The following is a 25,845-nucleotide window of genomic DNA, read 5'->3' as shown; positions in this document are numbered from 1 at the left end:
ATCTGCCCACTGTATTTTTACATGTTTTCAATGCCATCAGCCAAAGGCTTTCCCAGAATCTGCTTTAATTATAGCCATATAATTTAATTATATAGGCATATAATTTCTATAATTAATTAATTATAGCCATATAATTTATATAATTAATTCTTTAATTATATAGCCATATAATTTCTTGCTTAAATTTTCTTCCCTCTGGTATCCGTAAAAGATACACGATCAATCTATTGTATCTGCTATGTTAACTGATATGAGAACCTTAAGAACCAAGTTAAACTAAATAATCCTAGAACCTAGAACCCATACTTGTCTTATTTTAGGAATTATTAAATAGGTACAAATTAAATATCTGAACTCTCATAGAAATGCCTTAAATATAACCATGTCATGATCGATAGCTTGATGCATGTATTGGGTTTACCTTTTAGTTGCTTCTTTATTACATTGTTATTTTGTTGTATGTATAAATTTTTTTTCTAGAAATTAGAGAATTTTTACATTATTTCCACCTAGGAAAATCCAAATTATGTTTTAAAATTACAAACATTGATAGTGTAACAACAGATTAATTTTTACTTAAAATAATATCCAATTTCTGCTGAACCTGATGATACATAAATATTATAAAAGACACTAAACTCATATTTTAAAGAGTTTTGAAACTATTGTAAAATTCAGTGTTTCATATTTCTTCCTACTGTTCTAAACTAATTATATCATTATTTTAGTTTTTAATAGGTGGAAAGTAAAATAGATTTTATAAGTGAGCATTTATTTATCTAACACCATTTCAAGTCATCTTGATAAATAAATACTCAAAGCCAAAAGCACTATGCATTTGTGCAAGAGCTATAGTAAAGCATTACGAAAACATATGTATTCCAGGTTGGAAATGCTGTTTGGATTTCAGACAACTAAAGCAATCTTAGATGTAAAATTTTAATTGCTGATATAAAAGAGAGAAGAACTTTTTTACATTCTTTTATTTTCAGGGTCCAACTGACACTGCAATCGATAAAAGTTTCAGGAAAAAAAATACCAATATGTTAAAGGTAGGCTATTAAGAGGAAACAAAGGAACTAATACCATATATTGTACACTCACTAAGTGATGTATTGTTTTCCTCTTCCTGACCTGACCATTATTGAGCATATACTGTATACTAACCCATTCATTCATGAAAGGTCATTTTAACTTGCTCTGTAACTCTTCAAAACAAGTGTTATTAATCCTATTTTATTTATTTATTTTTTTTTTTGTCTTTTTGCTATTTCGCAGCACATGGAGGTTCCCAGGCTAGGGGTCGAATCGGAGCCACAGCCACCGGCCTACGTCAGAGCCACAGCAACACGGGGATCCGAGCCGCGTCTGCAACCTACACAACAGCTCCCGGAGTTTTTGTTAACCCACTGAGCAAGGGCAGGGACCGAACCCGCAACCCCATGGTTCCTAGTCAGATTCATCAACCACTGTGCCACAAGGGAACTCCCATTAATCCTATTTTATATATGAGAAAACCAAGGCTCTCAAAGGTCACTTAGCTATTAAATGGTGGTATCATGATTTGGAAAAAGTCTAATTCCATGGCCTATGTATTTTCTATCACCACAAATGAATTCTGAAATGGTCTCTCTCTCTACTTAGCCACATAATTGGCTCAATTTAATGTGAAGATTTAATATTTAATAGGGCTTTTAATTTTCTTTCATTCCATACGGATAAAATTCTTTGCCAGTGAGGATATACTAATATATGAATATGATATGGGACGTGATAAGGTCAAGCTTCAAATTTCATAAGGTTCTACAAAAACAAATGTACAGAGGAAAAAACTTCAGTGACAGTCAAAGTCAAATTCATTTTTGGCAGCTGTATCAGGACATACATATGTTCTAAATAAAGTTGATTGATAAATATTACCCTCAGTATCTTTTTATATAAATAAAGTAAATACTAATGGAAATATTTAGCAATCCTATTCACACTGAAAAATTCCAAAAGCATGCTGAACACTAGCAAAAGAATTCAAACGTGACAAATAGGAGAGCGAGCAAGTTGGAAAAGATATCTAGCAAGAATTCAGTGACTATAAAAAGCAGATCATTTTTAATATGCCACTCTAAACAAAGCCTTCTACTGTAAGACACAGAGGAATTTTGAAATTTTCCAGACTGATAAAAACTTGTCTAACTTTTTGATTTTTTTAAAAGTTCCAACCCCTCACCCTAAATTTCTCTGCTGAAAAATCAACAATTTAAAATCGATCTTACCACTCAATCACCATATAGAGAATACAGTTTTTAATTTACTGGACCCCAGAAGGAGTGAATTAAATTTATCATATTCCTCAAAGGACGTATCTGTTAAATCTGAAACTTTCTTCATTAATCACAAAACTGCAATCATAACATGACCAGAACTTTGGGACTCTGGTTGTGGCAGAAAAAGATGATGAAGCTGATCTCTCGTTCTGTCTCACTGGGGAGCAAGGTGGGCGATGTGTGAGAATGACCACTGCAGCATCCAGTGCTCCCCACCAAGAAGAATTCCCACCTGAGGACCAGCTTCTCCAAATAGAGCAACTTACCCAGACTGTTTTAGGAGTGGCCCCTACCTCGAACAACTGCCACCACTACTGCCACTGTTTTTACTTTTAGTTCTGATGCTAATGTGGGTTTTTATAGGCATTTGAGTGAGTATGAGGATGGGAGAAGAGAAGGAAAGAGGCTTAAACAGATAAGGAGAAAAAACCAGACATTGAGAGTGTTTTTGTCACTATGATGATTCATATATTGTAAGCTTCAATGACATTTAGTAAATGTAACACAGCTAAGTAGTACAAAATGATCTATGTTCTGGAACCTAAATAGATCCTTTCAAAGATGACTTGAGATAAAAGATTAAGTTTGTTTATTCACAGCAGAGGCTTTACATCAAATCATGAAATCCAACTGTCAAAATTGATTTCCAATATGCTTACAACTATGCTATCCCATCGATATAGATGGCAAATTAGGCAGAGCGTTTAGATATTCAGGTCTTGCTCTGCTATTGTAATTAAGTTTCACTTGTGTTCTTGCTTGTCGTCATTAATTCTTTAGGCATATTAAGACAGAAAGAAAAAACACAACATGAACAATGCAAAAAAATAAGTATCAACCCAGAGAGAAAGAAAAAATGGTACTAATAAAAAGAACATTCAGAATGAATATAGAGTATAGAAAAGTACTAAATACAGTACCTACATTAGGAGGGGTCAAATCTGCATTTCATGAAGCAAAATAGGAAAGTATTATAAATTTTGAGACAGATAACAATAGTCCACACACAAGCCAAGTAATGAATATTGTAAATTTTTTCATGTACACTAAAAACATTAAAAAGAGAACAATGCTGGAGTCAAACTGTAACTTTCAAAAGAGAAAACAAGCTACAAATAATTATTTTTTTCCAACAGATATCATTCATTGTCCATATTGGCGGTAGAATTATGTGGTCATTTAAGAGAATATTTTAAATGTATGATAGTTTTCACTAAACTCTTATGGAGAAATGACAGACAAGTAAGATTTACTTCAGCATTCTCTTTTAATCAAAACCCAAAATGGCTTTGTTTAAATTTGGACTTTGTAATGGATGCACATGCCTACACAGAGTAAACTGCATCTCCCACCACCACCCCCTACTGCCGACAGTGAAGTAGGTTATTACCTCCCAGTTTATCAGTTAAAGACAGAAAAAGCATACCTTCCAATAAATTGATATCGATGTTGTTATTATCAGGCTTGTGTAGGCTTGGGTATGTGTTAAACAGGTTAGCCACAAAAGCTAAATTTAGTTTAGGATTGCCTGAAACCACATCTGCCGGCGTTACAAACTGTCTGCAGCCCAGCTTGTCTGCTTCTCGAAGCATGAATTCAGCACGCTTCAAGTCATTTTGCTCCTAGACAATGAAATAAAACAAAGATGGTCAAGATTAAACTTTCAATTGGCATAATTTTTTATTGATAAACATATTTATAAGCAATTACTGTTCTGGAAATATATCAAATAATGGTTCAAAATAGGGTCAGAAAGTTCAGGAATTCCAAATTAACACCCCTGCCCCCCATTTCTTTTAAATCGGTAAGAACAATCTCTGAGTCTTCTTGCCAGGGTCAGAGGAATATCTCACCCTCATTACTGAAATACTCAAACAAAATTTAATTTTCTTTTCTTTTTTCTTTTTTTTTTTTTTTTGGTCTTTTTAGGGCCACACCCACAGCATATGGAGGTTCCCAGGCTAGGAGTTGAATCAGAGCTGTAGCCACCAGCCTATGCCACAGCCACAGCAACGCCAGACATGAGTTGTGTCTGCAACCCATAGCACAGCTCATGGCAATGCTGGATCCTTAACCCACTGACCAAGGCCAGGGATCGAACCTGTGTCCTCATGGATACTAGTCAGATTTGTTTCTGCTGAGCCACGACGGGAACTCCTCAAACAAAATTTTCAAATGTTGTATCAGTGAGTCCCTGCTGGCTGAATTCAAGGCCATGCATTAGAGTATCTTCTACTCTGATATTTCCAGTAGACTCTTTTATCAATGAAAAACAAGGTGGGATACACATAAAAAAAATATTAAAATCAGAAGGAAGAGCTCAGAAGGGTCACAACTGCAAAGCCCTCAAAACAAATGAAATACTTCTCCACAAGAGAGTAGATGAAACCTGTGAAACTGTGTTATAGTCACACATGACATATAACAATATGAGTGACTCCTAGTAATATAATTGCGTTCCAAATACGTACTTGGAATTGAAATGCAGTATGATAAACTTTATATGACGTTTAAAAGTAAAATTAAAAATTTAAGTTTGCAAGAACTACATCTGGTTGAAGGAAAACTATACCAAAAGAAAAGCAAAAGAACAATGGACATAAGATTCAAGATGGTGACCACTACATTAAGGTGAGGCAAAGAGATGGGGTAAAGAAGAACCAACAGCTAATCATAAACTGATGTCCAAGTCTGAGCTTTCTTGTGCAATTGAGGGTTCATATGAACTTGTTACACTTTCAATACAAACAGCTGCCAAACAAAAATAAAAAATGAGGGACAGGCATGGACCCATGGGGAGAGTATATCATGGCCAAAGATCAGATTTATCTAATTCTATGCACCACAGTTATAAATAAAATGTAAAATAAATCAGAGAAAGCGACAGGTTCAAGGCTATTAAACAGCAATAAAAAGCTTCCTCAGGTAGGTATGAACAAATCACAATGTGTGGACCTTATTTAGATCTTAATTCAAATAAATTATAAAAAAAAAAGAGAATCTGCCATTTGTAAGGCAACTAGAAATGTCAACATTTGTTATTTTGATGATATTACAGACTATTGTTAATGTTTTAGGTATGATAAGTTGTTATGATCATATTTTTAAAGTGTCTTTGAGAAATACATATTGAAATACTTATTGATGAAGTGATACGATGTCTAGGACTTGTTTCAAAATACTATGGAAGAAGAAGCAAATAGGTCAGTGATAAATGAAGAAAAAAGGTTGATCATGAGTTGATAGCTGTTGAACCTGCAGGATGAACACATGATAGTTCAGTATACTAAGTCTGTTCACTTTTGAATAAGTTTGAAATTTTCCATAAGTTTAAGTTCCTAATTTTTGGACTCTAGCTAATTTGAAAATTTTGCATAATTTTGCAATACTAATTTTTTAGGTTTTACCATAATAACATGAAACATAATTAATTGGTGATGAGTCAAGTTGCCTATAAAACTTATGGATAGTGCACTTTCAGTGGTTGATAGACTTTCATACAAACTATGTTCTGATCAGATTTTTTTTTCCCTTTGGTTTTTAGGGCCATGCTCATGGCACATGGAGGTTCCCAGGCTAGGGGTCTAATCGGAGCTACAGCTGCCAGCCTACACCAGAGCCACAGCAATGCGGGATCCAAGCCGAATCTGCGACCATACCACAGCTCATGGCAACGCTAGATCCTTAACCCACTGAGCAAGGCCAGGGATCAAATCCGCATCCTCATAGATGCTAGTTGGGTTAGTTAACCACTGAGCCACAAAGGGAACTCCCTGATCAGATTTTAATGATGAGATAGAACCTTCCCTGATATTTACAACTTAGGCTAAAAGAATGGGCTTCCTAGGAAAAGTGTTAGATAGGTCAGGATTTTTGTATAGGTCCTTCCTACACCATAACTACTAGGAACTGTCATCATTTGTGTGTCACCAAATAAAAGTTGGAAGAACTGATCATCAATGTTTAGAAATCTAACAGCTTGTTGCTCCCTTCCCTTGCAGAGTGACAGCCACCAAAGCCCCCTGGTGGGTTCCAGGGATGCTGCACCAGAAGTATGAGTATAGGTTTCATTCCACACATACTCAGGGTCAGAATTCTGCAATTCGCTTTCTTCAGTCATGACAGCCAAATGGCTTAGCACGGAAATTTGGGGCCTAGAGCATGAAAAAAAAAAAAAAACTCTTGAAAAGCAAAGAGCCAAGCTTTAATGAAGGGCTGAGAGCTCCACCAGGAAATGTTGCCTGTAGAGAACTCTACTCTGAATATGACCATACTCATTAGTCAAACTCATAGAGGTACAAAGTAGAACAGTGGTTATCAGGAGCTTGGGAGAGAGGGGAATGTGGAGTTATCGTTTAATGGGTACAGACTTTACTATACAATGAGGAAAAATTCTAGAGAGGAATAATGGTAATGGTGGTACAGAATGCAAATGTATTTAATGCCTCTGAGCTGTACACTTAAAAATGGTTAAAATGGTCAACTTTATGCTTTTTTTTTAGGACTGTACATGCAGCATATAGAAGTTCCCAGGTTAGGCGTCAAATTGGAGCTGCAGCTAGAGGCCTATGCCACAACAATGCCAGATCCGAGCAGCATCTGTGACCTGTACCACGACTTATGGTAACACCAGATCCTTAACCCACTGAGCAAGACCAGGGATTGAACCTGCATCTCATATATACTGTCGGGAGCCATAAGGCTGCTCCAGTAAAGAAAGCAAAGCCACAGTTGGCACCTGCATGAGGCTTGTCTGGTTAGCAGAGCTACAGACAAGCTGAAGAAAGAAGAAGGATTGCAGAGCAATCCCTTGAAAGACATCGGCTCCAGGAAAATAAAAATGATATCCCCTAAAAAATACGTTAATCTATTTTTCTGTGTTTATCCTTCTTTTTCTATCTCCTATTCACAGCTTTCTTACTGCTAAAGATTTGCCCTGGGTACGTAAAACACTTGAACCAAAACAGAGTGAAGTTATTTAAACAATGTAATGGAAAAAGCCTTTGTTTTGGAGTAACAATTTATGGCACCTATTTTGTGAGAGTATACAGGGGAAACTTATGATTTCAGTCCCTTTACTTAAAAAGAAGTTTGGGGCTGGGAAAAATGTTGTTTGGCCTATAAATTGCTATTTTCTATAATAGATATATTTTTTTATCAAATAACAGTGTCACCTGTAACTTTCATCCCTTGTGGGGGCATTTGTTAATTTTTGGGTATAATACTCCTTTCTATTGAAATTGGTGGTTTGGAACTTACGTAAATAAGCACAATAGGTTAAATGCTTAGCTTGCTGGCGCCAAATAAATCGTAGTTTTAAGAATGCCATGGCTTTCATGCGTTTTGTTAACTACATACACCTTTAGTTAAAGAATGTTAGGTATCATAGTTTATTACTTATTAAAGCTTTGTTCTTAATATAGAATAGAATAGCTACTGTTGTTGACCTTTTAAGAAAAATACGGTGTGAAACTTTAAGTTTGTAATCTTGAAGGAAAATCTGAAGTTGAAAGGAACATGTTTTAACTAACCTTTTTTTTGTATCTCAGGTGGAGGGAACAAAAAGGGCTTTAAATCAAATGTTAATGTCAAATCTTACACGAAACCTGATTGTAATAGGGTATAAAAACTGATGCTTTTCATTTAATAAATTGGGTCATCTGCAGCACGCAGCTGAGGAGTTGGCTCCAATTCTTTCTGTGCCATTTGTAGCCCATCCTCTCCTTCGGCACTCCCTGGCTGCTGGGGCTGGACCTCGGCAATATACCAGTCAGGTTTGTTATCCCTGAGCCACAATGGGAACTCCCAACTTTATGTTATATACTCTTAATTTTTTTTTTTTTTTGTCTTTTTGTCTTTCCTAGGGCCGCACCCATGGCACATGGAGATTCCAAGGCTAGGGGTCTAGTCGGAGCTGCAGCTGCCAGCCTACACCACAGCCATAGCAACGCAGGATCCGAGCCACATGTGTGACCCACACCACAGCTCACGACAATGCCGGATCCCCAACCCACTGAGCAAGGCCAGGGATTGAACCTGTAACTTCATGGTTCCTAGTCGGATTCATTAACCACTGAGCCACGACGGGAACTCCCTATTTAACCAAAATTTTTTAAAAATTTAACTGAAACCTATACTCACATTAAATCCTGAAAGATCAATGTCAATGGCAGGTCCATCATCCCGGTCACCTTTAGGTGCAATCTGATTAAGCAGATGAAAATAGGCTCTTGAATCCTTTAAGGAAAGAAACAAAACTGAATTTTAAAAATGAATAAAATCATCATTGGATTTAGGGGAAAAGTACATAAATTGGACACTGTCCTCATCTCAAAGAATGGAATGATAACTTAGTAACCTTTACTTATTATTTACAGGTTCCTGAATGCCTTCTACCATTTCACACTTTAAAGTTTCTATCAATCCTATTTCACATCTCAGAGCTTCTAGCAACACTGCTTCCTACCCTTGGAATGCCAATCCTCACCTCTTTCATTTGTTTACACACCTAAGCATCAGCATCAGTTAAGATTAGGGTCAAGTTTCCTTGACAAGGCTCTTCCAATTGGGAGGGAAGTGTTTTAAGAAGCTACTTTGGTTCAGAGGCATACCTGAAGATCTCCTTTTGTCTGTGGATTCCCTGTGCCTTCAGATAATTTGACTTCTTGTTAGCTGGTTTTTGGCAAAACAGGGCTAAGGATATTAAACTGGTCAAGCCCCTAAGGGCCTCTCGTCTAGCAAACATGTAATTCTCAGTCCAAATTAACAGACTGAACATTCTCATTAAAATGTACTCAATCTCTGGCATATAAAATGGGAAAGAATGTTTTAATTTGCTAATGCTAGCATCTCTCTCCTCTCACAGAATTTCTTATTAAAAGCCAAGAAACCAGTTTTTTTAGTAAAAGATTTTGTGATCATATGTGGGGGAATCCATGTCAGAGAGACACTCAAAATTTCATTTTCTACACTGTGTCCTTGAGAATTAAACTTCCATTCACATTTAAGTCTGAACCCCTTTTGTTTTTCACAATCTGCATCCTTATTTTATGTCTCAAAGTTGAACGTTATAATAGGAACCTTGATGTCTTGGCTGAAGTTGCTGATGGTGCGCCATCCTGCATTGGTCAGGTGGTAGTTCACCCATCGTAGCAGTAACTCCTCTGGAGAAAGCTTCAACAGCTCTTCGAGATCCTCGCCTTCTTTTAGCAATGCAATCAGAGCTAAGAGGAAAATGATGACATGTAAACTCTCCCCACAGAAAGAATATGCCAAGGAAGGTAAATATTTTTGATGCCCTTACCTTCATTCCTAGAAATCTCAATATCGGCAAAAAGACCAACTTTGATGATCTGCCAGAGAAGTCCCAAGACCAAGTGAGGTTTGCCTTCTTTCAGATCCTGTGCACCAATGTTGACCACTGTACAACCAATGGCGGAGGCTGAATTCAGGGCTAGGTTTAAATTTTCCTGAATTGCCACAAAGAAAATAACGCGTGAGAAAGTACTTTCTAAACTGTTATCAACAAGTTGTGAGGTCAATAAGAAACAATGGATTGTGAAACTTCAGATTGTTTTTAACATAAGCATTACTTATATCACCTCTATATGCCACCTTTCAAAGTCGTATCTCTAGGCCACACTTCCCTCAGCCCTGACTCTAAGCTCTACATCTATATACCTATTTGGTTATGTCCACCTGGATGGTTCAAAAAATACTTCAAACTCAACGTGTCCAAAACTGAAGGAACTTTCTGGCCATGCTTCCCTAGTCTTCCTTTAAAACCCCTGTTAAAAGTGGCTTTTCCTTTATTTCCTGTCTTGGTTCCATAGGCCAGTCTTCATTCTTGCCTTCTTTCTTCCTAAATCAGAAACCTAGGCAGAATCCTGGTTTTTTCCTTGCCTCCTATATCCTGTGACCAATTTCTGTCAATTCCACCTTCTAAATACCTCTGGAAACTGTCAGTGCCTTCCTTTCTTCAGGTTTCTTGATTCCTTCCTAATATCCATCCTCAGACTTACTCTCTACAACCCAACTTCCACAGTCCCCTGATGGTGGTGATCTTAGTAAAATATGTATGCTGGCTTTAAAACTCTTCAAGTGCTCCCTGTCATTCCCATTAGGTCCTCTCACTCACTCTCTTCAAGCTATACAGGGCCTTTGAACTTGCTATTCCCTCCGCCTGTAGCACACTTTCCTCAAATACCCACAGTTCCTTTCAGATTGCTCAAATGAAACTAATGGCTTTTCTCTGATTATCTTACACAAAATAGCAAGTATTGCCAAAACCTTTGCTGGCTCTTATTATTCTCTATTTTATTCCTTATCATTCTTTGACATATTATATACCTATATGTTCATTATTGAATCACCCCTAGTTAAAGTATGAATTCTAATTAAGAAGGTAAAGTATTTCAAAAGCTCAACAACCAAAAAACAAACAACCTGAATAAAATATGGGCAGAGGGCATGAATAAACGCTTCTCCAAAGAAGATACACAAATGGACAGGAAGCACATGACAAGATGATGAACATGACTAATCACTAGAGAATGTCAATCAAACCACTTGATGAGACACCACTGAACACCCATCGAGATGCCTATCAGAAATTGACAGAACACTGTAAATCAATTATAATGGAAAAAATAAAACCATAAAAAAGAAAAAAAAATGAAACAAAACCAAACAACAAGCATTGGAGAGGATGTACATCAATTAGAACCCTTGTGCACTGATAGTGGGAATATAAAATGCTGGTGCAGTTTCTGTGGAAAACTGTACAGCAATTTCTCAAAAAATTAAACATAGAATTATTATATAATTTAGCAATTCCACTTCTGGGCATACACTCAAAAAAAGCAAATTGGGACTCAAACAGATATTTATACACCCATGTTTGTAGCAGCATTATTCATGAAAGCCAAAAGGCGGAAACAAACCAAGTGTTCATCCACAGATGAACAGATAAGTAAAATACAGTATAGACATAGAATACTATTCAGCCTTAAAAAGTAATGGAATTCTGACATATGTTACCTGAATGGCTAACTCTGAAGACACTATGCTAAGTGAAATAAGCCAGTCACAAAAGAATTATTATAAGACTCCACTTATTCGAGGGATCTAGAGTAGTCAAATTCATAGGGACAGAAAGTAGAATGGTGACAGCCAGAGGATGGGGGAGCAGAGATTGGGGAGTTATTATTTAATGAATATAGAGTTTCACTTTGGGAGGATGAGACTTCTGGAGAAGAATGGTATTGATGAATCCACAGCAATGTGAATGTATTTAATACCACAGAACTATATACTTAAAAAATGGTTAAAATGGTAAATTTATGTATATTTTACAGCAATGAAAAGAAAGGAGAAAACAAAACAAAACAGACATCTTAAAAGGTGCTAAGGCCAAATTTGAGATAATCTAAGCACCCAAATAATCAAGCACAGTAATGAATTAAGCTACTGGAAAAAGTAGTAATTCTTGAGTCCATATCAGTGACAGAGAGCAAGAGAGAGAGACAGAGAGAAAGAGAAAGGAAGACTCTTGGTTATAGCAGAATGATGAGTAAATAACTGGTAAATTTGGAGGAACTGCTGGAGTTAAAAAACAAAACAAAACAAAACAAACAAACAAACAAAAAAACATAATTTTGCAACCATCCTGGTAAAGACTAGATGGAAAGACTCGTCAGTGAATACTAAATCTAGGGAAAAAATTCTGGTAAGGAACAGGAGGATATTTGCAAAGCCTTCAAGTGTGCCCCTATGAAATGCTTATTACTTGCAACGGAGAAAAAGAAAACAGTAATTAAACAGTGGAGAAACTGGGCAGGGAGTTCCTGTCGTGGCTCAGTGGTTAACAAAGCCGACTAGTATCCATGAGGATTGGGTTCGATCCCTGGCCTTGGTCAGAGGGTTAAGGATCCAGTATTCCAGAGAGTTATGATGTAGGTTGCAGATGCGGCTCAGATTCCACGCTGCTCTGGGGGTGTAGGCTGGCAGCTACAGCTTCGATTTGACCCCTAGGCTGGGAATCTCTATATGCCTCAGGTGGGGCCCTAAAAAGAAAACAAAGGAGGAAAAAAATCAGTTTGGGACAACCTAAGGCAGCAACTTGGAAAAGACAACAAATTAGAAAAATGTGGAGTTAAGTTAGCTTTTAGTTATTTAAAAAGTCCTTCCTCTGGAGTTCCCGTTGTGGCACAGTGGTTAACAAATCCGACTAGAAACCATGAGGTTGCGGGTTCGATCCCTGCCCTTGCTCAGTGGGTTAAGGATCTGGCGTTGCCCTGAGCTGTGGTTTGGGTTGCAGATGCGGCTCAGATCCCTCATTGCCGTGGCTGTGGCGTAGGCCGGTGGCTACAGCTCCAATTAGACCCCTAGCCTGGGAATCTCCACATGCCGTGGGAGCAGCCCTAGAAAAGTCAAAAAGACGGAAAAAAAAAAAAAAAAAAAAAGTCCTTCCTCAAATTTCTTCCCTGGAAATAACAAATGCATAGTACATACTAAGGATTTTTTGTCCCCAATCATCCTTTCAGCTTTTGGAAAGACATAGTAGCCTGTCTGCTACTCGGCCTTGTTTTTGTGGTGTTTAATGACGATAAATAATCAATACAGTCAATAATCAAATCAATACAGTCAGACTTTTAAGTCACCAAAGAGAAGAAGAGGTAACTTTAGGAGCGAAGGGACTTGTTAACTGCGTTTGATTTGATTTGGGGAAAAGGTAGAGATTGCGTTCTCCTTTTATTTCTACAGTCCATGTCTGGGTAGGGCCCCTGCTCCCACAGTTAGTTTACATTTTTAATGTTTACTAGCCAGAAGCTACCCAAAGGTTTACAAAGCAAAGAGATTATTTACTTCAGTGGCTTCCTCTTACAGTATGCTGAAGCAATTTATCTTGCTGGGTTCCAAGTAAATGGCTGTATCTCTTAGGGTTCAGTCTAGGGTAATTAAAGTAAGCATTTGGAATGAAATCATTTTTGTAATGGTATTAAGCAATATTCATTTAAATGCAGTTCTCCCAAAAGAAAGCAGAGCCAGAGAAGCTTTCAAAATATTTATAACCTAAATCTACTATAAACACAATATAAATATGAAATATTTAGACAATTTTTCATATTTTCAGATAGTTTTAAGGCAATTTAAATCAAATCAATATAATGTTCAAGAGACACTCTCTGCCAATTTAGCCTTGACCAGTAATATTTTTCTATCTTCTTTTCCAAGAGCATAAAGGGATGTTTCATCCAGTTGTGATTCCCCAGAATACATTAGCCAGGGAAAGAACCGGACTGAAAATTATTCCAGTAATAGTGTTAATCTAGCAATGACCCATTTTTTTTGCACTGACAGCATGGTACTATGGCCTAAAGAAATATGTAATTTCATAAAATTGACTGTAATAACTAGTAAGAACCAAAACCTTCCTCTGCTTCTCTCAGCCTGGACAATGACAAGGGGAACCCTACCTTAACATGACTTTGGGCTATTCCTCTGTTTTCAGTGCCATGACCTTATTCTACCAGGAGAAGAAGGCAAAGTATTTAATTGTTCAATGCAGGCAGCAACTCTCCAGTGGAAAACATCGATAGACAGTTAAATGACTCCCTCACCTGGAAATCCTCCCCTTACTATTTCTACTAATGCAGACTGTTGTACCATGATCCTTACCCAATAACCAGTCTTCCCTCACTCTCTCTTCCACATTGAAAACCTCTCCTTAAAGCACAATTCCAAATCTCAAATTCTAACCTCAGCTCAAAGACATTGCCAGGGGGTTGCAGGTGGTGTTTTTTCTTACTTTGGTAAACAGTAAAACTCAGCTTTGTCTTATTGACAGGTTGTGCTGGCAATATATGGGGAACCAGTTTTTGATGTTAATTTTATCCTAATTTATCCTTTTGGCTTTACAAGTACAGGAAATGACTTACAAGTAATTGCCTAAATCAAGACATGGAAACAACCTAAATGTCCATCAACAGATGAATGGATTAAGAAGATGTGGTATATATACACAATGGAATACTACTCAGCCATAAAAAAGAACAAAATCATGCCATTTGCAGCAACATGGATGTAACTAGAGACTCTCAAACTAAGTGAAGTAAGTCAGAAAGAAAAAGACAAATACCATATGACATCACATATCTAGAATCTAATATACATAATATACATATCTGGAATCTAATATAAAGCACAAATGAACTTTTCCACAGAAAAGGAACTCATGGACTTGGAGAACAGACTTGTGGTTGCCAAGGGGGAGGGAAAGGGATGGGCTAGGAATCTGGGGTTAATAGCTGCAAAATATTGCCTCTGGAATGGATAAGCAATGAGATCCTGCTGTATAGTACTGGGAATTATATCTAGTCACTTAAATGATGGAGCATGATAATATGAGAAAAAGAATGCATATATGGGGAGTTCCTGTCGTGGTGCAGCAGAAACAAATCCGACTAGGCAGGTTCGATCCCTGGCCTCACTCAGTAGGTTAAGGATCTGGCATTGCCATGAGCTCTGGTGTAGGCTGCAGGCAGGGCTCAGATCTTTCGTTGCTGTGGCTATGGTGTAGGCAGCAGCTGTAGCTCTGATTGGACCCCTAGCCTAGGAACCTCCATATGCCGCGGGTGCAGCCTGCAAAAGACAAAAAAAGACAAAAAAAAAAAAAAAAAAGAATGTATATATGTATGTGTGACTGGGTCACCTTGCTGTACAGTAGAAAATTGACAGAACACTGTAAACCAGCAATGATGGGGGAAAAAAAGTAATTGGCTAAAAACGAATTGAGTATAAGGAGCTAAATGTGTTTTCTCAAGTAAATGGTAGTTTCCAATTGGGAAATATGTTATCGCCTTACAGTAATTAGAGAATAGGATGACCACTACTGCCTACAGCCAATTCTAAAGAACAAGAAAAACAGGAGGACCCCATAAAGAGGTTGTTCTTCAAGTCCTAACATGGACAATTGTCCTGGGTGCTCAAACTTCGTTCCTGAAGACCTGTGTTGGTGGGGCCAGAAAAGGACAATGTGGAACCGCTAATGAGTGAGACATGAGATATGTTGCTCCTCCTTGTGTTTCAGGGTCCTAACCTGTAAAATAGGATATCTTAGCTTACAGAGGTACTAAGAGAAGACTCAAGCAAACACAGCAGTGTATTTTGAATAAACTATCCATTTTCCCCCATCTTTTTCGTGTATCAATGAATCCTCTGTGCCTAAGATTTAGTCCACTTTACCAGGTAGGAAAAAGTACACTGCTGTTTTAGATAGCTTCTCACATTCCTGCTGTTTTGAATAATTAACAATCGAATTCTTTTCTAACAGTCTCAAAGAGGTACTGCAAGTTTTAATTCATACCACTCTGCACATTTTCATTTCCACTAAAGCTTCAATTCCAGATGAGTTCACTTTTGCTAACGATTTTTCAGAGGGCTATGCTATGCCCTAATAAGTCAGTAAGGACTAAGGCATTATTTGTTATTCAGATTTCATCCTTACTCTACATCATCATCACTTTTACTCCATTCGACATGTCCAAGTGAGATTCCAAATGAGATTTATGTTTTCTCTATTTAAAAAGTAATTGAAATTTAGGTCATACATGTGCATACATATGTACATATAAAGTATATACATACACACCTTGTAAGTATGTGAGTATATTAATTGCACTGGATTTTTTAACATGTTAGAATGAACTGATTCAATTTCCTATACCCACTCTTGTGTTAGTTTCCTTAATTTTAGGTCCTTAAACCACTACCATCTGACTCTTATTCGTATAGTTATTTTTTCTTTCAAAAATGATACTCAAGAGAATGCAGCTCAGTAGCACATTGAGTACAAAGTCTCCAAGATCAGAAATGGGTCCTTCTTTTAACTACTTGATCTGTCCCTTTCCCTTGCTTTCATAGTTATTGTATGTCATTTTCACCCTTTTCTATTTTTCCTTTCATACGTCATGAGACCTTATAAGCCTATCATCACCAGGTGAAAAACTATGTTATCACACTCTTTTACAAATGAATTTGGCTTCTTCAGGATAATGTTTCATGGGAAACTTGTGGCTTTCTAGTAGACCTATTCCCAGAGCTCTAAAGTTACTGAATAAACAAAACAGTTTTAGTATCCACAGTAACACTTTGCCCCTTCCCAGAGGCCTGTCTTTTCTCCTTCTACATTAGGGCACTTTCTCAAGCATCCTAGAGACCTTGACTATTCCCCTTAACTCATATTGGAAGAATGCTATCACTAAAAATAGAATATAAAAGACTTAGCCTCTCAGATACATACTAGAGCTATTGCAAAGTAAGAACAGATCATTAACAAAACATTTTTTCTTTATCTTCTTCAATGCACTGCATACAAGTATTAAAAGGAAAACCATACAATTAATTTATACAACAGTAAGACATGCTGCATTTCAGATTCAGGGCCACCAAAAACTGTGTGACATATGTATTCTAAAAATAAGATGTATGTGAATATTTTCTACAATAATAGATACTAAAAGAAGCATCCTGACACAAGATGTGAAAGAAAATAAGCATGTGGCAATTGCAATCAGAAAGAGGCTTCTTCAAGAATGGTAGTTTCTGCTAGGAATATGCAACATTATTGGAAAATGGGGGACAAGAAAGCTATGTTAAGCAACATCCAGTTCTACACATTTCAAGGATAACAGGAAATGCAGTCTCCTGTGGCTAGTCCAAGACTAACCATGTACTACTGCTCTAAGGTTGTAGCTTCCTTATAGAAGAGACTTAACTTTAGCAAAATCAAAAATTATAACTTGCCAACAGAAATGAAGGAAACAGCTTAGCATTGTCAGCTACAGCTGCGACTAGCACAGTAACTAGTTGCCTGTTACCACTACCACATGAGAGTGGCAGTACAGCATGGTGATGAAAATGATAGGCTCTGGAGCTAGACTAATGGGGTCATAACCTGGCTCAGCCATTGTGCAGCCTCTCAGTGCCTTCGTTTCTTCATCTGTAAAATCATAGCATCTACCTTATTGTAAGGGTGCTGGGAGGAGTCAAAGGAGTAATTCCTGTGGTGTATTTAGATCGGTGACTGGTACCTAGTATATACTCAGTAAATACCAATAGCCACCTATTAATCCAGAGATCTTGAAGGGAAAAGTGTGGCGACTATAAATTCCTGGACTTTTAACAAGATCTGACTGGACAAGCTGACTACAGAACAACCTAGTACAAAAAGAACAGCCAAAGGTATGTGAAGTGGTAAAATTATGTGGTATTCTTACTTCAGCCAAGCAACAAGAACACTGGCATTGAGCAAATATTCATTAATAAAAATAACTCAAGAATTTAAAATAACATAATCTAAATACTATTAAGATAAAAAACTATTTTCTTAAGACAAAGGACTCTGAATCTTAATTTCTTCATTAAAAATGCAGCTGAATTTTTACTTAGTGAAAACTTAGTTTTTAAAGGAAGCCAAAATTATGTTAAATCAAAGGTTCTGCCTGAGTCTAAAGGATCCGTCAATAAGGGATCCATGATCCTTAATGGTAATAGGATTTCTAGCAAAGGACAAATACTTACAGAAATAGTGAAAGGGGTGAGCTTTTTCTTATTAATGGCTCTTTCATCAATTGTATCTGGTTCAGATAAGTTGATCATTTTGCTAAGGAGGAAATGAGAATAATTTAGTTTAAGATTTCCAGAAATGTTTTTCATTTATTTTTGTAAGTATACAATAAAGTTAAATTTTGAAAAGTATTATTCCATTTCTTTACAATGTAATTCAAGTCAGTGACTTATTTTTTAAAAATCTAAGAAATAGAAGAATTCCCACTGTGGCACAATGGGATCAGCAGCATCTTGGGAGCACTGGGATGCAGGTTCGATCCCCAGCCTGGCACAGTGGGCTAAGGATCTGGCGTTGCCACAGCTGTGGCTTAGGTCGAAATAGCAGCTGGGATCTGGACCAGGAACTCTATATGCTACGGGGTGGCCAAAAAAATAAACAAACAAACAAAATCTAAGAAATATTCCCTAATTTATGACAAATCTATCACTCGCTACAACAGTAATCTCAGCATTTCCTAACTTGTTAAAAAGAGTCTTGCATTTTATGTGTATCTTGTTTTAATTTCATTTAATAATCATCAACATTCAGTACCCGAAATATTAAACAAATTCTCAAGAGGCTGAACTTCATAAAGTGGTATAATAGTGTTAAAATTACTGTTGTTTCAGAAAGATAAAGAGCCAGAGACTTGGTCTAAAATTTCAATAATCCCAACATTTTAAAAGAAACTAATATAAATTTTATTTCTGTGTTTTAGAATAGATTTTGTATTTTAAAACAAAAGTAGGAAAATGACCATTCAATTCATAACAGGAATTTCTTCTGATGGTCAGAGGAAGAGACCACAACTGTAGGTGAGGTCAAGGTATATTGTATAGGTGATGTCCTAAAAACTAATATCCTGTACTCATGTGTAGTTCTTATCTAAGTAAAAACACAGCAAAAAGACTGAGGAAATGTGCCAGAATGTTAATTATGGGTATTAAGATAGCCGTGATGGTTATTTTCTTCTTTGAAAGTTTTCTGTATTTTTAAAGACTTTAAAAAAAGACAGCTGCTCTATACAACAAAGTATCTTGGGACTTTAGTACATCAACAAAGACATACCCTTAGAGAATTCACAATTTGGCAATAGAAACTAACTGCAAAGAGCTTAGGATACAAGATTGAAATAAAATATTAATCTCATTTAAGCACAAATGAGATATACATGTTTCTATTATATTTCCTCAGGTTCCTGTCCCAGTCAACAATCAACATTCCCTTATTGAGAAGTTAAAAAAAAAAAAAAGTGAACATTTTGGGAAACACATAGTACTTAATTTTCTACACAATGTAAAATTTTTAAGACCTACATAGCTTACAAATACGACCTACGTTAACTAATTTCAAAAGACAATAGATTCACTGAATTTCCACTGAATGCTCTTCAGTGGAGACAGTAAGAACCCAACTCCCTTAAGCCAATGCTCAACTCACCAAAGAAGGATGCCATCGGCAAGCGATTTGAAAAGACTCTCGTCATTGGGATTCATGGGTAGGAGATGCTTACAGTCAGGGTCATTCTCCAGGGCTTTGTTTATCCAGTTAACAAAGGCCACTTTTTCTTCCTCTGAAAACAGAAAATTCTTAGTTTGTATACCTCATTTCATAAAATTAAATGCACTACAAAAATACGCTTATAAATTTCTGTTGAAAATTAATAAATGCCAATTTTTAAAACTATTCCTGAAACAACAAAGGATTTGATAGAGCCTAAGTTGAAGGAGAAAGGGGAACTCATTCCACTTCTTCATCTGATATATTAGGGGAGAGTAAGTATACAGCCTAAGTGAGCACAATAAATACTCAGTTTGATTCTAAAATCTTTCCAAATACATTGCTTCTGAGAGTTAATGGATCAGGAGCCAAACCTGAGAGATCAGATTTTACACACACACACACACACACACACACACACACACACACACACACACACTGGGGGAAAAATACAAGAAACAAATATCCACAGCAATAAATTCCACTGCCCCCCTCCAAAATTTTAAAGAGTTGTGACCTGGAACTTACAAAAGCAATACTAATTTTAATCAGGTAATCTGAATGAATAAAAAAGTTCCATTTCTGTGGAGTTTCTTTTTTCTTTTTTTTTTTTTTTGGCTTTTGTCCTTTTAAGGCCGCACCCGCGGCATATGGAGATTCCCAGGCTAGGGGTCTAATCGGAGCTGTAGCTGCCAACCTACACCACAGCCACAGCAACACCAGATCCTTAACCCACTGAGTGAGACCAGGGATCAAACCTGCAACCTCATGATTCCTATTCAGATTCGTTTCGGCTGCACCACAACAGGAACTCCGCTGTGGAGTTTCTATTATAAGAAAACTGATATAGGAGTTAACCACTGTGGCCCAGTGGGTTAAGAATCCAACTGCAGCAGTTCAGGTCACTGTGGAGGCGTAGATTTGATCCCTGGCCCTGAGTAAAAAGGATCTGGTGTTGCCACAGCTGTGGCTTAGATTCAGTCCCTAGCCTGGGAACTTCCATATGCCATGGATGTGGCCATAAAAGAAAAAAAGAAAAAGAAAACTGACACAATCTAGAGAACAGTTCTACTCTCAGCCATCTTCATCCTCAACTTCTCAACCCATGGCGTTTAGCATGGGAACAGTGATCATTAGGCAGAAAAAACTGTTGGACTATGCAGTGGAGAAAATATGAAGGCATTTAAAGGGAACTGTTCTACTGCTTTATTATCATTATGTAAATATAAAAAGGATTTAACAATGTAAAACCCAAAAGAAAATAATTCCCATTTCTATCGCATGGTAGTATATCATGAGCTGGCCTTCCTCATTATTGCTCCAATTCCTAGGACTAGGTAAATTTCCTAAGGGCATATTTGGCAGGTACCCCCAAAATTTAATCTATCACACACATACACAATAAAAAAAAAACACAAACATTTACTTCTATATATATCATTATCTGCCTCCTTATCATTTTGCTTCATTATACATCTCTCTTTACAGATTTAGAATCTATGGATTTGTGTGTGTGTGTGTGTGTGTGTCTTTTTAGGGCTACACTTGCAGCATATGGAGGTTCCCAGGCTAGGGGTGGAACCAGAGCTGCAGCCACTAGCCTACGCCAGAGCCACAGCAACTCGGGATCCGAGCTGCGTCTGTGACCTATACCACAGCTCGTGGCAACACAGGATCCTTAACCCACTGAGCAAGACCAAGGATCAAACCTGCGTCCTCATGGATACCAGTCAGATTTGCTTCTACTGAGCCACAACGGGGAACTCCTAGAATCTATGGATTTAAAGATCACCAAGACATTATACCTCCCATTAAGGAATTTTTAGGATAATAATAAAACAGATATTCTGAAAGAAATGCAACAAAAGGGAAATTATCATATCACAGGAGAGATATAAGCAATGTTTCAGAGAATTTAAAGAAAGAAAGAATTGATTCTAGTTAGGTTAATCAAGAAAAGACTTTATGGGGAGTTCCCATTGTGAACGGGGGTTAAGGATCCAGTGTCATCTCTTCAGTGGTAGAGTTCAATACCTGGCCCAGTGCAGTGGGTTAAGGATCCAGCATGCAGCATCGATTCAATCCCTGGCCCAGGAACTTCCATATGTCACAGATGTGGCCAAAAAAAAAAAAAAAAAAAAAAGGCTTTCTGGAGAAGGTACTATTTGAAAGATAGATTTTTTTTTTTTTTGGTCTTTTCTAGGGCTGCCCCCCACGGCATATGGAGGTTCCCAGGTTAGGGGTCTAATCCAAGCTGTAGCCGCCGGCCTACCCTAAAGCCACAGCAATGCCAGAACCGAGCCGCGTCTGTGACCTACACACAGGCCAGATCCTTAACCCACTGAGCGAGGCCAGGGAATGAGCCCACAATCTCATGGTTCCTAGTTGGATTCTTTAACCACTGAGCCACGATGGGAACTCTTAAAGATAGATTTTTAATAGGTGAAGATGGGCAGAGAAAGGGAATACATTCCATGTATAGGAACTACGAATGAGACACAATTTTACAATCATTAGGATGGCTGTAACAAGCAAAATGGACAGTAACAAGTGTTAGCAGGAATGTGAAGTCAGGAATTTCATACATCATGAGAAAATAAATGGTGCAGCCACTTTGGAAAACAGTCTAGCAGTTCTTTAAAATGTCAAAAAAAAAAAAAAAAAGGAGTTCCCTTGTGGCTCAGTGGATTAAGGATCTGATGTTGTCACTGCTGTGGCTCTGGTTACAGCTGTGGCTGGGGCTCAACCCCTGGCCTTGGAATTTCCACATGCTGCAGTTGTGGCCAAAAAATGAAAAAGAATAAAAATGTTAAATAGTTAATAGTGTAACCAAAAAACCTTTCCTGGGTATGTACCTAAGAAAATTCAAAGTATATGTTCATACAAAAACATGCATGCAAGTGTTCATACAGCATTATTAAAACAGCCCAAAAGTGGAAACAACTCAAATGTCTATCAGCTGACAAAAGGATAAATGAAATGCAATGTTATCCATAGAACGGAATATTATTCATCCACAAAACAGAATGAAGTACATGACACAATACATGCCACAACATGAGTGACCCTTGAAAATATTATGCCACTGAAGAAGTCTGTGAAGTGAAAGGCTACAATCATATAATTCCATTTTTATGAAATTTCCAGAATAGGCAAATCTATAGACATAAAAAATAGATCAATGGTTGCCAGAAGTAAGGAAAGGGGGAAATGGAGAGTGACTGCTAATGAGCAAGGGATTGCTGTTTGGAGTGAAGAAAATGTTTTAAAATTAGATGGTGGTGATGATTGTACAATTTGGTGAATATACTAAAAACTATTCAACTGTACACTTTCAAAAGGTGAATTTATGGTAGCTGCATTATATCTCAATAAAGCTGTTCTCTTTTTTTTTTTTTTTTTTTTTTTTTTAGCCATTTCTTGGGCCGCTCCTGCAGCATATGAAGGTTCCCAGGCTAGGGGTCTAATCGGAGCTGTACCCACTGGCCTACGCCAGGGCCACAGCAACCGGGGATCCGAGCCACGTCTGCAAACTACACCACAGCTCTCGGCAACGCCGGATCCTTAACCCACTGAGCAAGGCCAGGGATCAAACCCGCAACCTCATGGTTCTTAATCGGATTTGTTAACCACTGAGCCACGATGGGAATCCCTCTTCTTTTTTTATATAACGATTTTTTTTTCATTATAGCTGGTTTACAGTGCTCTGTCAATTTTCTACTGTACAGCATGATGAACCAGTTACACATACATGTACAGATTTATTTTTTCTCACATTATCATGCTCCATCATAAGTGACTAGATATAGTTCCCAGTGCCACACAGCAGGATCTCGTTGCTAACCCATTCCAAAGACAATAGTCTGCATCTATTAACCCCAAGTTCCCAATCCATCCCGCTCCCTTCCCCTTGGCAACCACAAGTCTATTCTCTGTTCTTTTCTTAAAAGCCATGAATTGTTCTGGATCTGGTTCTAAATAATATTTATGTGGATGTATTCATATGTAAAAAAATCGTCAAGCCATATTTAAGAACAGGGCACTGTATGCACTTTACTCTGCGCATCTTAATACCTCAATAAACAAGTGAAAAAAAAAAACTTCTAGGAGCTCCCTGGTAGCTCAGCAGCTTAAGAATCCAGTACTGTTGTCACTGCTGTGGCATGGGTTTGATCCTTAGCCCAGGAATTTCCATGTGCCATGGGGATGGCCAAAAAAAAAAAAAAAAAAAAAAAAAAAAATTCATGGGGATAGACATCAGAGAAGTGGTTACCTCTGGGGAGAAAAGGTTATTGTTTGAGGCATGTAGGAGCGACTCGGGGTAACAGAAATGCTATATTTTGATTTGGTTGGCAGCTGCATGGATGCAGCTCCATGATGTATATACATGTGAAAACTCACTGAGCTGCGCATGTGAGATGTAGCACTTTGCTAAATGCATGTTATATCTCAGTAAAAAAGGTTTCTTTTTTTTTTTTAATGATGACGTGATTTCATTAGAATGGACAGGAAGAAATAGAATTAAGGAGTAGTACCTTTCAGAAAAATAAAGGCAGCAGTTAGAAAGTACAGCCTTCACCACTAAAGTTCCCTGGTGGGAAAAGGTTAGGAAAAATATATATACAATGAGTAGGATAAGTGTGAATATATTGGTAGAGGAAAATCCATTTAGAAAGGAAAAGAAGCAAGAGGAAAATTAATAGATTCAGATCTCAAAGGAAGAAAGAGGGGGGAAGTTACATTGAGATTTAGTTTTTTTTTTTTTGTTTTTTTTTTTTGTCTTTTTAGGGCCACCGTGTGGCATATGGAAGTTCCCAGGTTAGGGGTCAAATCGGTGCTGCAGCTGCCAGCATACACCCAGCCCCAGCCACATCAAATCCAAGCCGCATCTGTGACCTACACCACAACTCATGGCAATGCTGGATCTTCAACCCACTGAGTGAGGACAGACATCAAACCCTATCCCTCATGGATACTAGCTGGATTCGTTACTGCTGAACCATGACGGGAACCCCCTACACATTGAGTTTTTATCAAAAATTTTTTATCAATTACCAAAAATTTAAAAAGCACAGTTCTAATGATGTTAATATGAACAAAAGGGACTTGGTCAAAGGTCTTTAGGCATCTTGATCCTGAGAAGCAAGCTCAGCATGGGACAAGCCATCTCCTCTTAGGAGTTCATGTGACTCTGGATTTCCCACTGGGCAACACTCCAGTGATTCTATCAGATCAAGCAAATCAGGTGCTGTGTTCTACTAGTCACTTGGTGGCTTGATCAGAGATGAATCAGGAATTTCAGCTCCTTCAAATGGAAAGTCCTTGCAATAAACCCCTCCACCATCCCTAAAATGGGACTAATGAAAACCCACCTCACCAGTCAGGATGAAAAATCCATTCTGAGGTCACGATTAAATACATTCAATGCTGAAATATAAACAACTTCATTTTGGTATTTCTTTCTTTATTTTTTTCTTGGCCATGCCTGCTGCATGTAGAAGTTCCTGGGCCAAGGACTGAATCTGAACCACAGCAGCGACCAGAGCCACAGCAGTGACAGCACTGGATTTTTAACCTGCCAAGCCACCAGGGAACTCCTATTTTGCTGTATCTAACCTCTGTGGTACACTGTACCTGACCCATAGTAAAAACTCATTGATTTCAATAATTCTAGGATTTTTCATTCTGACATCTCTGAAATTAAGAGGCATTTCAAATCTGACAGCACATTATAATTTAGTATATTTCCCCTTGGTGGCACATAGAGCAATGGTGTGAATTACAATACATGGCATCTTGGAGTTGATGAAATACAGGACTTGTTGAATGAACCAATGACTGAAAGATTTGGAGCAGGTGATTGGTTACCTGAATAAGAATGCTGTGTGCCCTCACTGGAAATGGATGAAGTTCCTCCAATAGCAGTAATCCCTTCTTTTTTATTAATTATTTTTCTGAATGTTTTGCTGATGTCTTTGCTTTTTAACTCTTGCATTAGCTGGAATGGGACAGAAGTAAAGTTGACTCAATTAGATAACCATTAAAATTCTTGCAACATAATGAGTAGTTATTTATTCAGAATGACATCAAATTACTTTCAATACTAATCAGTTGTTCTTGCACTTATTGCTTGTGTACAAAGACAACTCTCATCATTCTGTAAGAACAGGAAATGGACCAATGTTTGCACCCCCAACCTATAATTAAGCTCAAATTGAACGCATTTGAAATTATTCTTCTAGACTTGCTATGATCTTTTGTACTGAAAACTAAAGAAGAACTAGCTACATCACAAAGATTTTAGATGCCTCAATGAAGGTAATTTCCCATCTGAACAACTCAAATGCATACATGCTAAAGAAGGCAGCTTTTGTAGAATATTCCATGAGCTTAGAGAAACACCCCCCCCCCCCC

The 25,845-nt window shown here is 37.5% G+C and overlaps 1 protein-coding gene across 5 annotated transcripts in view; it reads right to left on the bottom strand.

Moving 5' to 3' along the window:
- Positions 1-25,845, bottom strand: part of PLS1 (plastin 1) — a 126,442-nt gene that overhangs the window by 23,962 nt on the left and 76,635 nt on the right. For all 5 annotated transcript variants that reach the window (XM_021069572.1, XM_021069576.1, XM_021069574.1 and 2 more), the window contains 7 exons: positions 25,300-25,429; positions 19,372-19,504; positions 17,904-17,985; positions 9,625-9,790; positions 9,402-9,544; positions 8,463-8,558; positions 3,748-3,943 (listed from right to left, as the gene is read on the bottom strand). In XM_021069572.1, the coding sequence (XP_020925231.1) occupies positions 3,748-3,943; positions 8,463-8,558; positions 9,402-9,544; positions 9,625-9,790; positions 17,904-17,985; positions 19,372-19,504; positions 25,300-25,429 (946 nt within the window). The remainder of the gene's footprint in view (positions 1-3,747; positions 3,944-8,462; positions 8,559-9,401; positions 9,545-9,624; positions 9,791-17,903; positions 17,986-19,371; positions 19,505-25,299; positions 25,430-25,845) is intronic.

This window comes from Sus scrofa, chromosome 13 (assembly GCF_000003025.6).
Source record: "Sus scrofa isolate TJ Tabasco breed Duroc chromosome 13, Sscrofa11.1, whole genome shotgun sequence".
NCBI lineage: Eukaryota > Metazoa > Chordata > Mammalia > Artiodactyla > Suidae > Sus > Sus scrofa.
This window is presented reverse-complemented; position numbering and strand designations above follow the sequence as displayed.